The 15,588-nt window shown below is 40.4% G+C and overlaps 1 protein-coding gene across 1 annotated transcript in view; it reads left to right on the top strand.

Annotated features, from left to right (window-relative positions):
* ARL6IP6 (ADP ribosylation factor like GTPase 6 interacting protein 6) overlaps nt 1–13,765 on the top strand; it is a 67,076-nt gene extending 53,311 nt beyond the window's left edge. The window contains exon 4 of the mRNA XM_060409926.1: nt 13,220–13,765. Coding sequence (XP_060265909.1) covers nt 13,220–13,238 — 19 coding nt within the window. The 3' untranslated portion in view covers nt 13,239–13,765. The remainder of the gene's footprint in view (nt 1–13,219) is intronic.
* The last annotated feature ends 1,823 nt before the right edge of the window (nt 13,766–15,588 follow it).

Here is a 15,588-nt window from a genome sequence, read left to right as displayed (position 1 = left end):
GTGTTTGCTTTGCCTGTTCTATTTTGTGAGCATTCCTTGTTAGACTATCCTGTGAATCTTTCAGTGTTCTTAGTATAAATTGTTGCAATTCTATTTTTATTACTTTCAGCATCTTTACTTTGAATCTCCTATTTTGGTAGCAAAAGCATTTGATTGTGGGTTGTAAAACCTATCACTAATCCTGGTCAGCCAAGTAGGAGACTTGTGACATTCAGAAAATCATCTGAAATCTCAGATTCCCAAGTTAAGAAGTATTTAATGAGCCTAAAGGGCATGGCAGCCTGCTCTCGTTTTCTTGCCTGGGGAAGCCTATGGACAGAGGAGCCTGGCAGGATACAGTCAATGGGGGCGCAAACAGTCAGACATGGCTGAGCAACTTAGCACACAGCACACAGATCTCATCCTGTGCGGTTTGAGGTCTCATCCTGTGTCAGTTTGGGTGGGTCCTCGGAGAAGAAGATGCCAAGAAAGTATTAAGGGTGCAAGAGATTTGCTGGAGGAAATGCTTACAAAAGCTGAAGGGGTAAAGGAGCAGCAGGAAGCAAAGACAGTGATACCATCTGAGTCCTGTGAAAGAAGAGAAAGGAAGGAGGATTAGGCGTTAAAAATCTCAGACTTTACCACAGCTCTGAGAAGGTCTCAGGGAGTCCCAGAACAAAGATTGCCCATTAGCAGAGTCCTGCCATGGGCTGGTTTTGGTACCTCTGCTGTGTCATTAGCTATAAGCAGCCTAGGAGGACCATAGTCTCAGAGTAGGGGATCCCCACTGCTGGGGATCCCAACATTAACTAGTGGGAATCAGCAAACTCCAACTCTTACAAGCAGTTTCTATCTTGAAGGAAGATCTGAATGGCAGACCTCTAGGATGGTGACAATGCCAATATCTTTAAAATAGTGAGTTTACGTGGTACATATACACAATGGAGTATTAGCCGTTAAAAAGAATACATTTGAATCAGTTTTGATGAGATGGATGAAACTGGAGCCGATTATACAGAGTGAAGTAAGCCAGAAAGAAAAACACCAGTACAGTATACTAACACATATATATGGAATTTAGAAAGATGGCAATGATGACCCTGTATGCAAGACAGCAAAAAAGACACAGGTGTGTATAGCGGACTTTTGGACTCAGAGGGAGAGGGAGAGGGTGGGGTGATTTGGGAGAATGGCATTGAAACATGCATACTATCATGTAAGAATCGAATTGCCAGTCTATGTCTGACGCAGGATACAGCATGCTTGGGGCTGGTGCACGGGGATGACCCAGAGAGATGTTATGGGGAGGGAAGTGGGAGGGGGGGTTCATGTTTGGGAATGCATGTACACCTGTGGTGGATTCATGTCAATGTATGGCAAAACCAATACAGTATTGTAAAGTAAAATAAAGTAAAAATAAAAATAAAATAGTGAGCTTATGATCAGTATGGACTGCAGGTTTGTCTGTCTCCCCCATTCATACGGTGATGCCCTAACCACCAATGCAATGATATTAGGAGGTGTAGGTTTAGATGAAGTTTATGATTGGCTTACAGTGCCTTTTTAAGAAGAGAAAGACACTAGAGCTTACTCTCACTCTGTGAGAATACAAGAAGATGGCTGTCTGCAAATAAGGAAGACAGCTCTCCATAGACACTGAACGTGCCAGTACCCAGGGCTTCCCTGGTGGCTGAGATGGTAAAGAATCAGCCTGCAATGTGGGAGACTCAGGTTAGATCCCTGGGTCAGGAAGATCCCCTTGAGGAGGGCATGGCAACTCACTCCAGTCTTCTTTCCTGGAGAATCCCATGGGCAGAGGAGCCTGGCAGGCTACAGTCCATTGATTCTCAGAGTCAGACATGACTGATGACTAACACTTTCCTAAGGGTGTGGCCACCATGGTTGGCGTAGAGCGCCTTTTTAAGAAGAAAAAGAGACCAGAATTCACTCACAGTCATGTGAGAACACAAGAAACTCTCCCTAGACCCTGAATTTGCCAGTATACCCTGCTCTTAGACTTGTCTCCAGAACTATAAGACTTATATTTCCGTTGTTGAAGCCTTCTGGTCAATGAAATCTCATTATAGGAGCCTGAACTCAGATAATAAAGATACCTCGTTTTCATTCTCCAGAGAGAGGGAGAAGGAGAAAAGATTGTCCTCAAGTTCAGTCAGTCTCTCAATCTGAGAGCCACAGGCCAGGTTTGCTGGGAAGCTGTACTGTGGGTGTGCCTGTGTTGTTTCATCCTGCTCCCCCATGCGATGCACATTTATTTTTCTTCTCCCTCATGCCTCTACAGTCCTCTTATTCTGAAACTCCATCTACCTTCTCCCTTCCTTTTCTTGTACTAGTGATGGGATAGGAAATCCTGTGAGGACTAATGGCACCACTGTGGCTTCTCCTTTTGTAGAAGATTGCCTCTCAGCTTTGGCTGCACGTCTGGGGACTTTTAAAAATGCCCAGGGCTCAGGACATGCCCCACGACAAGTAAACCAGAATCTCTGAGGAGTGGAACCAGGCCTAAGTGTGTTTTTAGGCTCTTCAGTTTGATTCAATGAGCAGGGGAGGTTAGAAGTTCTGCACAGAGGATCCTAGCCCAGGGGAAACACACAGCACTGGCTAAATTAATAAAAGTACCCCAGTAGCAGTAGTTTCTTTTTCAAAAAAGTTTTAAAAGAAAGCATAGCTGTCTTTCTTACTTGCTTTTTGAATGGGAAGTAAGGCACATTAATTTCATTCAAAAAGGGCAACGTATGAAAATAAGGTTCATACAGACCCTCCTCCACTGTTGGTCATCTCAGAGTCTGCCATGTGGCATTGTCATAACTCCATCCTTGTTTTCATATTATATTAATTTAATATTTTCTGCTGTGCTTGTTTGAGAGGGAGTTATGTTTCAATAGTAAAGGAAAAAAAAATTGTGATCCTTTTGAGACAGAGTTGATTTCTCCAAGGCTTTGGTGAAGTTGGAGGGCATAGTCATGGTGGAAGAGCTGAGTTAGAGCAATTTTGCAGCAACACTGGACAGTTTTGGATGGGACTTGTTTGTTCAGTCTTATACTCTCCAGCGCAAGATCACTGCTGTCAGAAAACAGACACATATTCATTGCTCTTCCTCTATTTTCTCTGAGCCCATTATGCAGTGGATATTGTGCTTGGGATCAGTGATACAAAGATGAATAAAAGAGGTTGAATCTATCAATATGGAAATAGTAACCAATTTATGGTATATCCGTACAATAGATATGACTCTAACTTTCAAAGAGTAATGAGTTAGGTATATACTTATATACCTGGGGAAATTATTCATGATAAGGCTGTTAGATGTTTATAGTTTTAAAATTTATTTTATTTAACAAATGGTATATATATATATATAAACATATTAAAATTTTAAAGAATTCATTCAAAAACAGTGATTATCAGTGGAGAGTATATTGGAGAAAGCTGAAAGAATCTTTCATGCTTTTTTTTTTTTTAACAACTTAAGAACAGTAAGATTTTAAGTGACTATAGGCATGGGGTTTTGTGTTATTCTTGATATTTAAAAAATATCTATAGGGCTTCCTTCATGGTTCAATGACTAAGAATCTGCCTGCCAATGCAGGGGACACAGGCCTGGCCCCTGGTCTGGGAAGATTCTACTTGCCACAGGGCAACTAAGCCTGTGGACTGAAATCACTGAGCCCGCACACCTAGAGCCTGTGCCCCACAACATGAGAAGCCACTGCAGTGAGAAGACCATGCACCACAACAAAGAGTAGCCCCTTCTCTCTGAAACTAGAGAGAGCCTGGGCACAGCAATGAAGGCCCAGCACAGCCATAAATAAAAAGACATCTACAAAAGAAACCTGTCTCTTCAAGAAATTAGAGAAATAATTTCGAGACGTTTTAAAAGAACTTTGCCTATAAATCAAAGATGTTTTCCTGGCTTCCCAGGAATAAAGGAAGCTGAAAAAAAATTGGAATTTAATAGCCCTTATCTTTTCCTGGTAGCCCTGCTTTGTTTTGAAACAGTGGCCCTGCACTTTATGTTACCTCTTTACAACATTATGAAGCAAACTCACAGAAAAAACAAACAAAAAATTCTCTCAGGTCATTTGCTTCAGATTAATCTCAAAGACAGAGAAAGTCTCTTTAAAAGATACTGTAACAGGATTCCAACAGAAAAGCAAAATCAGTAGGAGATAGATACATGGATAGGTGTAAAGATACCTATATACTTATTTATAAGCCTATGCTTTACAATAAACCTCTCTATATATTATTATATGTATTATATATAAAATATAGCATATTATCATATAATATTAATGATATTGGTAGTCAGCCACTGGGGAAAATTACTAGGCAAGTTCAGATGTATAGGGCAGGCTATTAGGAAAGGCAGGCTGAAAACTCTTAGAAGCTGAGACTGCAGTCCATAAATGGAATTTCTTCTTCTTCAGGGAAGGAACCTGGTGGGCTACAGTCCATAGGGTTGCAAAGAGTCAGGCAGGACTGAAGCGACTTAGCACATATAGACACAGGGAAGTTGCAAGCAGGGATTAGGTCCACCCAAATTATTGGAGATAATTGCCCTAAAGTCAACTGATTGTTGATATTAATGACATCTACCAAATACCTTTACAGGAATACCTAGATTGGTGTTTGGTTGAATAACTGGGTACTATAAGCTAGGCAGGCTTTCCCTGATGGCTCAAGCAGTAAAGAATCTGCCTGCACAGGAGTTTGATCTCTGGGTTGGGAAGATCCCTGGAGAAGGGCACAGAAACTCACTCCAGTATTCTTGCTTGGGAAATCCCATGCACAGAGGAGCCTGGCTGGTTACAGTCCATAGGGTCTCACAGAGTTGTACACAACTGAAGCAACTTAGCACGCACACATAGCCTAAGCAAGTTGACACAAACTGGTATGACCCACCCTTTGTCAACTTAGCACCCATACACATCTCCTTAAATGACACTTAGTCTCTGAAACAATAACAAGGTCATAGCTCTGCTTAATATGATTCACCTATCCTGAATACACATTAAAATTCACCAACCATTTCCCTAGATAAAAATGCTAACTCTGGGACTTCCTGGTGGTTGGTTAAGAACCCATCTTGCAGGGAACTCGAGTTGGATCCCTGGTAGGAGAACTAAGATCCCACATGCCTGAGGCAACCAAGCCTGCAGGCTGCAACCAGAAAACCTATATGCCGCAACTACTGAGCCCACGAGGCAATGAAGATCCCATGTACTGCAGTTAAGACCTGATGAAGCCAAATAAATGTTTTTTTTAAAAAAACAGAATGCAAAATCCTTGAGTAAACTTCACTTTTCTACTTGATATTCTATAACTTAAATATTATGATATAAAGTTAGGGGAGAAGGCGATGGCACCCCACTCCAGTACTCTTGCCTGGAAAATCCCATGGACGGAGGAGCCTGGTAGGCTGCAGTCCATGGGGTCGTGAAGAGTCGGACATGACTGAGCTTTCACTTTTCACTTTCATGCATTGGAGAAGGAAATGGCAACCCACTCCAGTGTTCTTCCCTGGAGAATCCCAGGGACGGGGGAGCCTAGGGGGCTGCCATCTATGGGGTCGCACAGAGTCGGACACGACTGAAGCGACTTAGCAGCAGCAGTAGCAGCAGCATATTTTATATGAGATAATAAGGAATAAGAGAGGGAATAAAACTATTTACATATAAAAATACTCAACTATTACAGGAATTGTTTCAATAGTGGTAACAGGATTTTAGCTGCTATTTTTAACTACCTTTTTCTACTACCCATTCCATATCCCCCTTTGTCCTCAGCAAGCATTTCAAGGAGTTGTGTTTGGCTGGTTGGGTAACCTAAATGTTTATTTCTGAAGGCTCTGGGCCATTAGAAATCCTTCCTGACTTGGGTTGTTGTAATTTTCCATTGGCATTAATCACAGGATATGATAGTACTAAGTGATCCCCTGAGGGATTTTCTGTATTCTAGCCATATTCTTCCTTACCTCTATTTTGTAGTAGCAGCCCAATTTCCCTTTGGTAATCAGGATCGAGTGCCCCATTGCTCCAATGAGTATAGTAACAACCTTCTTTTCCTGTAGATTCAGAAGCATGTGAAGCCTAAGGTGACTGAGTAGCAGTCTAAATTTTAGTTCAATGAAATCGCTGTTGAGTTTCCTGGTAGAAGCATTCCTCTCATTTGAGACTAAGATTTTGTGACCAGCAGAGCATACGGTTTTAGGAACAGGAAACAAACATTTTGCCAGTGAATCAGTAGGATTAGTAGTAAATGATGCCACTCCTATCTCTTCTCTTTGATTCTTTAACCGGTGCATCTTGGCTATGAGGGAAATAGCACCTTATACTGGGTGTTTATTTAGAGCATGTATAATTCTCTGAAGAGCTTTTGCTCCTGTCCTGCAAGTTACTGCCGCCTAATTGATCCCGTAACTGAGTCTTCTAAAGTTCATTCCATCATTCTATCAAGCCAGCTGCTTCATGATGATGGGGAACATGGTAAGCTCAGTGAATTCCATAATATGATTGTATTATCACACTTCATTTACTGTGAAGTTAGTTATCACTTCTAACTACACTGTGTAGAATACCATGATAGTGGATAAGGTATTATGTAAGTCCATGGATAATAGTTTTGAAAAAAACATTGTCTGCAGGGAGGCAAATTTAAGTTTCTATTCCAGTAAAACCAGAATGCTGCCTCTGCATTGAAGGAAGTGGTTCAATATAATCAATGTGCCACCAGTTAACTGGCTGATCTCCTGAAGAATGTGTGGAGTCTGTGTTGGTTTCTGCTGCTGGCAGTTTGGGTACTCAGCAGTGGCTATAGTCAGGTCAGCCTTGGAGACTGAGGCCACACTACTGAGCCCATCTAAAATCTCCATTCATACCACTCCTTGCCTACTCCATTCATGAGCTTATTGGGTAATGACAGTATTGACTGGAAAAAGAGGATGACTGGTAGGCAGAGATGGGCCATGCTATCTACTAGATAATTAAAATGTTCTTCTGGACTCTTTAAACATGGCCAAGAGGTCTTACATGATAAATCCACTCTAACATCTCTATATCCTTAAGCCTTTTAATTCCTTCTTCAATAGCATACCAAGGCAGGTGTGGCATTCTAACTTAATTTAGTGTAGCACAACTTTTGGTCAGAGTATTAGTCAACCAAACAATCTGCCAGAGCCTTTTTCACCATTCAAGCTAAATCATAAAGTTCAGAATCTCTTGCTTAGGGAGCCCATATCAATAAATGTGGCCTAACTTTATATTTTCTACCCCATTCACCCACACCCTTAATACCTACTTCCCAGATTTCTGTCCTTATAAATTGGAAAACTCATGTACTTCTTTTGTTGTGTGGAGAAACAGCTCATGATAAACTCACCTCTCATCCTTTAGGGCTTGTCAGGACTTGAGTCTGCTTTTAGGTCTAGAGGCACAGGGAGTGGCAGTGGTAAGTCCTGTACAGAATCAGTAGTGACTTGCAAGGCAACTACTTCAGGAGAGGTTTTTATGGGCTCTTCAGACTAAGCAGGGTTGACCTCCACAGGCAAGGGTGTAAGGGCTGCTTCTACTGGCAGAACTTAAAAGCTTTGTGCCCCCAGCTTCATTGGGATCTTCCCAGATATCCTCATTCTAATTATCAGGATCCCATTCCTTAGCAATCAATGTTTTACTTTAACAGAAAACACTGGGTGAGGTTGAGAATTCAGTTTGCATTGTAATTCAGCTACTTTCAGGATGAAACTTTGGTTATTTTCAGAAATCTCAGCTTTGCAACTATAGGTGATAAGGCTTTTTGGTTTTGTTTTTTTTTTTTTTTTTCAGATCGGACATAGAGATTTTTAGGTCATTTAAGCTGAGCTTGAGCTGGAAATTTGAAGCCCTGAGCTCATCATTTTCTTTGCCCATTTTCTCTAGTGCATTTAGGAGCAATCACTGAATCTTATTATACTCCTCAGTTTGACTAAAATGTTCTAAGGTTATCAACTACATAGTCACTAAGAACCTCAACCCACTCCAGTATTCTTGCCTGGAGAATCCCAGGGATGGAGGAGCCTGGTGGGCTACTGTCTATGGGGTCGCACAGAGTCGGACACGACTGACACGACTTAGCAGCAGCAGCAGTAGCAGCAAATGGTGATATTCTGCATATCTTTATTGCCACTTCACATTGTGGAGGGCAAATGCCCTCTTTACTACTAGATACCCTTTAGTATTTTAAATCTAATCAAATTAGAGGCCCAATGCAAGAAAACTCTGAAGCAATTTAAGAAATGCATTAAGATTCTGTTCCTCTTTAAGAATTATAATTACCAAAATCTGTATCAGAGTCCCACCAGAGAAGCAGGTATTTATTCCCCAGAGCTCATAATTACCCATTTTATTTGCTTAGTTTCGACGTACTTATCACTGATTCAAGTTTAGTTTCCTCTCACTACGTATTTGGATACAGCAGGTAGTCTGTCTTCTTGAAGAGAAGTCTCCTGGAGCTCTTGGACTTGCCCCAGTCTCTGCTGGGTGTTCTATTTGCCTGGGATTCAGTTGTCATCTTGGAATCTCTCTTCATCATCACTCTGGGGATTCCTTTGCTTGTCTATTTGGTTGGATATCCTATTTCCTTTTCCATCTTCCTTTTTCTTGTTGTGTCCCCTCACTTTGGTAGAGCACATTTTCCAGTAACTTCTTAAGAAAGGGTGCTTGGGAGGTAATTTATATTTTAAAACTCACATGTCTAAAAATGTCTACATCCTACTCTCACACCAATTGATAACCTGACTGAAGACTGAAAACCTTTTATCTCAGAACTGTGAAGGTTTTGTTCCATTATTTTCTGGATTCTAGTGTTGACATGGAAAACTCCAAGCTGCTCTGAGTCCTGAGACTTTGTATTCTACCTGGGTCCCACTCTCCATTCCAGAAGCATAAAAGATTTTCTTCTCAGGGTTTCCCTGATACTCCCGTGGTTAAGAATCTGCTTTGCAATGCAAGGGACACTGGTTCTATCCGTGGTCTGGGAAGATCCCACATGTCGTGGAATAACAAAGCACGTGGCAATAATTACAGAGTCAGCACTTGCCTAGAGCCCATGCTCTGCCGCAGGAGGAGCAACTGCAATGAGAAACCTTCTTTCCTTTCACTGAGTAAGCTTTCAGTCTCCTGCCCAGTTTGCTGGAAAGTCGGAGTAAGCTGATTTCGTGACTGGGGAGGGTTCTTCATAAGTGGAGTTGTAAATAATCTTTTGGTTCTTAGTTTCATTTTCTTCCTACCTTCAGAAGTTCCTGGTGTCCCAAATGCCAAGGCTTTTGATGTTCTATTATACACACACACACACACACACACACACACACACACACACACACACACATCTGGTCATCTCTCAGCTTTCTCCTGTTTGCTTAAAGCTCATCTTTCTCCAGTTAGTTACTGCCTGTCTTCCTGTTTTCCAATTTCCATAATTTTATTGTTGTATCTCCCCTTCAGTTCTTATCTGAGTAAATACATTAAAGAAAGAAATATATATTAAAGAAAGAAAGAAAAACCCAATAAAGCAAGCAAATCAAAACACCTCTTTGAGTGCATCATGTTAAATAATTTCAGTCGTGTCTGACTCTGTGTGACCTCATGGTCTGCAGCCTTGTGGCTCCTCTAGCCATGGGATTCTCCAGGCAAGAATACTGGAGTGGGTTGCTGTGACCTCCTCCTGGGGATCTTCCCAACCCAGGGATCCAGTCCTCATCTCTTACGTCTCCTGCTTTGGCAGATGGGTTCTTTACCATTAGTGCCACCTGGGAAGCTCAAATACCTCTTTACTGTCATCTTAATGGGACTTTTGGAGATAACAAAAGTAAATGCATTTGTTTAATCCATCACCTTTACCAAAAACCAATACGGTATTGTAAAGTAAAATAAAATAAAATCTGGAAAAAAAATAACCCATTATAGTAATAGAATTTCTAAGGATGAGCTCAGGTTCCTGGAGGTAATCTCCACTTGGTTGTGATTTTGCAGGATTACTTAATTGCTATTTAACTTGGTATATTAGCATCTCATTTCATAAGTGAGTTTCACCAAAAGCTTTTTTATTAATCAGGAGTGGTTTTGGTATGTGTCATTCTTGTCTCATAAAATTAATTCAGGAACACCTCCATTTTTTTATTCTATGAATTTGTTTACAGTAGGAATTATTCTTTCTTTGAAGGTTTGGTAAGAGTAGATTATAAAACCTTCCAGATATGGTGCCTATGATTTGGCTTTGCTCTATCACTTTTGCCTAAAATTCTTGATTGATGTGAACTTTGGCGTCTGTGGATTAAATAATAACCCAAAGCTATTACTCTAAATCTTACCCTTCATGGTAGACAGCTATATTACTATAAAACCATAATGTATTGAACTCAATCTTTACTGACTCCAGAGTATATTCTAAGAATGTGCATTGAAAATCTACTTAATAGTGCTTGAATTACAAAGAATAGCCCTAAAATAATTAAATTACCTACTTAAAAATTAATTACATAGAATTTAACACTTAATTCTTTCCAGATAATTTCACATATGTGGGTTTTATCTTCCCAGGTACATTGTAAAAGCTTATATGTGTATAAAGCTTAACTCTAATAGCCATGTTTTATATATCTTTGTATCCTTCATAATGCTAAGAGCTGTGCTGGATAGACAGCATAACATATAAATACTAATGATTGATTTTAGTATCTCCTCACCATCTACATCTTTATTAATAAACACATGTGAGAAAAATTCAGTTTATTAAGGATCTGGTTAGTTAAGTTCTAAAAATTGATCAAATTTCTCCAAAAATTTCTACATTAGATATATGATAATTGATTAAATTTCTTTTGAAGTTATTGCCCAGCTTTACTTTCAATCTTCTGACTTTTTATCATTTTGACTTAATGACTAGCTTAGACTGCTCATAAACGTAATGACCCATTCATTTACTTATCCATCTCAATAACTGATGCAGTTCATTGAATCCAGTGGTTCAGCTGGTGAGATTGATATTGAAAGAAAATGTAGCTGAAATAAGTGTAACAATCATTTAAGAGCCTTGTTTGTCTATTGCAGTGTTGTGACCCCTCAGAATAAAAAGGTTTCTGGGGAGCCCTCTCACTGGCCAGAGAGATACCTAAACAGGAATGGTTTGAGTACTTTATGCTCATTTCAGCCAGAATAGTTCTTCTGTTTCATTAACTGAGATTTCCCACTAAGTGTTATTTGAACAAAAGTCTTTTAGGCTAAAAATGGGTTTTAAAAACTACTGGTCAATTGTGTAAATATGACCAAAGTCTCTATAGTTCTCAGTTGCATCATACATGTGCTAAATACTAACTCAGACTCTGAAGAGAAGCCCCTGTTCTCAAGAGCACTGACAACCAGCTCCCCAGGATGCAATCACTTGTGTGTCCAGTGAGAGAAGAGCACTGACTACCAGCTCCCCAGGATGCAATCACTTGTGTGTCCAGTGAGAGAAGATAAAAGGGCCATTTGAAAGGTTCTCTGTTATGCTCTTTTTCCAGCTTATATAGTTTTATTTCCCATGGTTCTCGAGATACCCACATAAATAAGAATAACTAATTTTGGAGAGGTTTGCATTCATAAGTTGCAAAATATGGTTAACATTTAGAATTTGGTTAAGAGATCAAAAAATGTCACTCTGTGAAATTGGAGTTGCACTCTGACTCTGTCTTGCCCAATTACCCTGAGCCTAGCAGATACTGGGGTCCAGAGGTGCCAACTAGAGGTTGTTACAAGGCCTTCTCCCCTATGGATCCAACGAGAGCCTTGAGATCAACACAGCATGCTGCATCTTTGGATCGTAGAAAGTGTGGGCTTTAAGGATCTTTGACCTTCCAGGGAAGGATCAGCCAGTTATGGTCCAGGAAATGGAGGAGGAACTGAATAATGGGATCATCCTCTCTTCCTTGAGGTAGGAGAGAGAACAGCAGAGAAGTTTCATTCTGATGCCTTAAAAGAGGACTGACAACCAACCTTCTGGTGGCTATAGCGCCAGCCTCCAGGCCCCTCCACCTCTCATGACCCTCCTCACTTAAGGTATCAGTCACACTAAAGTCCCCATAGTCTCAATGGGCCAATGAAGAAAAATTGCACTACATCTAAGCAGGCTTAACACTAGAAAGAGGCAAACAAAGGGAACAATATGAATAGGCCTCCAAAGAAATAGAGATGCTAGATTAGATGGAGAACAAATTGAACAAAGCAATTATTAGAACTCAAGTTTTCAAGTAAAGCACAAATTAGACTTCCTAGAAAAAAGTGCCCCCCTAACCTCCATGATTTCCAAATAAAAAAATTCAGTATGGGATTTGTAGGAGAAGATGGCTATTTATATAATCAGGAAAGAGTGATACATGTATATTTTTCATTTGAAAAAGTATATACTATATGCTTGGCACAATGCTAAGTGCTGGATATAAATGGCCATAAGGAAATCATGATTTTGTCTTCCTGGAGCCAAAAGACTCGAGAATGACAAAAGGGAAGGCCATTCTGAAAAATTGACATGATAATGAGTGTGATTAAAATTTTAAATAGTATAAAGCTCATAAGAACAAGAAAAGGAAAATGGATGAGATAGTTCGTCTCTTTGAAGTTATCTGGCTGAGATGAATTGTAAATATACCACTTATGCTGCCCAATTAAAGAACCAGGGAGTCTTCAAAATTCTACATGGAGAAGTAAAGTATAAATGATACAGTGAAGGCCATGATACAATTAATGTTATTATGGACAAGGATATGTCATAATAGGAGTATGATCCATTGCAACTAACATTTTTTAACATACATAATTTGCCCTGTGGTAAGTGCTACACTTATTGTCTCATTCATTCTCTATAAAGTACCTTCTATACCTGCCCCATTTGATACATTAAAAACCCAAGGGGCAGGGTTGTTACTCAATTGCCCATTCACAAAACTAGTGAGTAGTTGAATCAGGATTCAAACACAGGTTTTACCTGCCTATAGTGAATTCTCTTCCACGCCCTGTAAGCAGCTCTTTACTGGAAACGGCCCTCAGCCAAAAGCCCCCTCTTCTTGTCATTTCAGCAGAGCTATAGCTATATAGTAATGCATTTTTAAACCAGGCACCCTCATGCTATTCTATTCATCTCTGGCCCAAGCACACCTTTCAGATCTTTTAATCACCCAATATCTTGCCTAACTTGTTGGTTCTTTTTGTAGATTAAATCAGCAGAAATGAAGAATGAGTAACAGATGATCAGATCTCTTCCCTAGCTTCCCTTCCAGTAATTGCCAGAACAAACTCTGCAACCAAACTGTGTGAACAGGATAACATCTAGAGGAAGATCACAAGGAGTCAACAAGCCTGTACACAAGTCTGCACAGAGAAGGGGATGGTGATGACTCTGACCCCTATTTCAATGATTAACTGAGATTATGTCTCTGTTTCTCTTAAAAAGCTTTCATGGCCAAGCGGAATCTCTGGAGGTGGTTTTGGGGGGAATGTGAATTCCATGTCCTCAGATTGCCAGCATTCTGATCAAAGGCACCGTTCCCTTCTACCATTTGCGAGTATGTAACTGATTTTGTAAGCAGTAAGCAGTGGGAACCAATTTGTTGGGTAACATATCCTATTCTCCTCTAAACTGGAGTCTTGAGAATCAAAGATGTGTCCATTCTGTGTCTCTGCTGTGGTTCTGGGAGAAGGGTGATCTTCCGATGACAAGTCCTGTTTCTGAATAAAGAAGTATTCCTTGAGCCTACAAAGCAATTCATTAAGCAAATCGCTGTACTTTCCTGAAAATACTGCTTTTGCTCATTCAGTTCCTTTATCTTTAATACTGGACTCTAAATCAATTCATTAGTTTCCAATCTATAATGTGATTTGTTAAGTGATCTTAGGCCTCACAACAGACTTTTCTGAAAGATGTACTTTCCTTTATCAACCCTTAAATTGATCTCCTATGAATTTGGTTAATATGAATGATTTTCTCAGATCCAATCATAACTTTTAAAATTAAATATATTTATATTCCGTTCAGTCAGTTCAGTTCAGTTGCTCAGTCGTGACTGACTCTTTGCGACCCCATGAATTGCAGCACGCTAAGCCTCCCTGTCCATCACCAACTCCAGGAGTTCACTCAAACTCACGTCCATGGAGTCTGTGATGCCATCCAGCCATCTCATCCTCTGTCATCCCCTTCTCCTCCTGCCCCCAATCCCTCCCAGCATCAGGGGCTTTTCTAATTAGTTACCTCTTCGCATGAGGTGGCCAAAGTATTGGAGTTTTGGCTTCAGCATCAGTCCTTCCAATGAACACCCAGGACTGATCTCCTTTAGGATGGACTGCTTGGATCTCCTTGCAGTCCAAGGGACTCTCAAGAGTCTTCTCCAACACCACAGTTCAAAAGCATCAATTCTTTGGCACTCAGCTTTCTTCACAGTCCAGCTCTCACATCCACTGGGAAAACCATAGCCATGACTAGATGGACCTTTGTTGAGCAAGTAATCTCTGCTTTTTAATATACTATCTAGGTTGGTCACAACTTTCCTCCCAAGGGGTAAGTGTTTTTTAATTTCATGGCTGCAGTCACCATCTGCAGTGATTTTGGAGCCCTCCCCAAAAAAAGTCTGACAATGTTTCCACTGTTTCCCCGTCTATTTCCCATGAAGTGATGGGACCAGATGCCATGATCTTTGTTTTCTGAATGTTGAGCTTTAAGCCAACTTTTTCACTCTCCTCTTTCAATTTCATCAAGAGCCTTTTTAGTTCCTCTTCACTTTCTGCCGTAAGGGTGGTGTCATCTGCATATCTGAGGTTACTGATATTTCTCCCAGCAATCTTAATTCCAGCTTGTGCTTCTTCCAGCTCAGCGTTTCTCATGATGTATTCTGCATATAAATTAAATAAGCAGGGTGACAATATACAGCCTTGATGTACTCCTTTTCCTATTTGGAACCAGTGTGTTGTTCCATGTCCAGTTCTAATTGTTGCTTCCTGACCTGCATATAGGTTTCTCAAGAGGCAGGTCAGGTGGTCTGTATTCTCATCTCTTGAAGAATTTTCCACAGTTTATTGTGATCCACACAGTCAAAGGCTTTGGCATAGTCAATAAAGCAGAAATAGATGTTTTTCTGGAACTCTCTTGCTTTTTCCATGATTCAGCAGATGTTGGCAATTTGATCTCTGGTTTCTCTGCCTTTTCTAAAACCAGGTTGGACATCTGGAACTTCACGGTTCGCATATTGCTGAAGCCTGGCTTGGAGAATTTTGAGCATTACTTTATTAGCCTGTGAGATGAGTGCAATTATGCAGTAGTTTGAGCATTCTTTGGCATTGCCTTTCTTTGGGATTAGAATGAAAACTGACCTTTTCCAGTCCTCTGGCCATTGCTGAGTTTTCCAAATTTGCTGGCATATTGAGTGCAGCACTTTTACAGCATCATCATTTAGGATTTGAAATAGCTCCACTGGAATTCCATCACCTCCACTAGCTTTGTTCATAGTGATGCTTCTTAAGGCCCACTTGACTTCACATTTCAGAATGTCTGGCTCTAGGTGAGTGATCACACCATTGTGATTATCTGGGT

The sequence above is a fragment of the Ovis aries genome, chromosome 2 (genome assembly GCF_016772045.2).
Source record: "Ovis aries strain OAR_USU_Benz2616 breed Rambouillet chromosome 2, ARS-UI_Ramb_v3.0, whole genome shotgun sequence".
Classification (NCBI taxonomy): Eukaryota; Metazoa; Chordata; class Mammalia; order Artiodactyla; family Bovidae; genus Ovis; species Ovis aries.
This window is presented reverse-complemented; position numbering and strand designations above follow the sequence as displayed.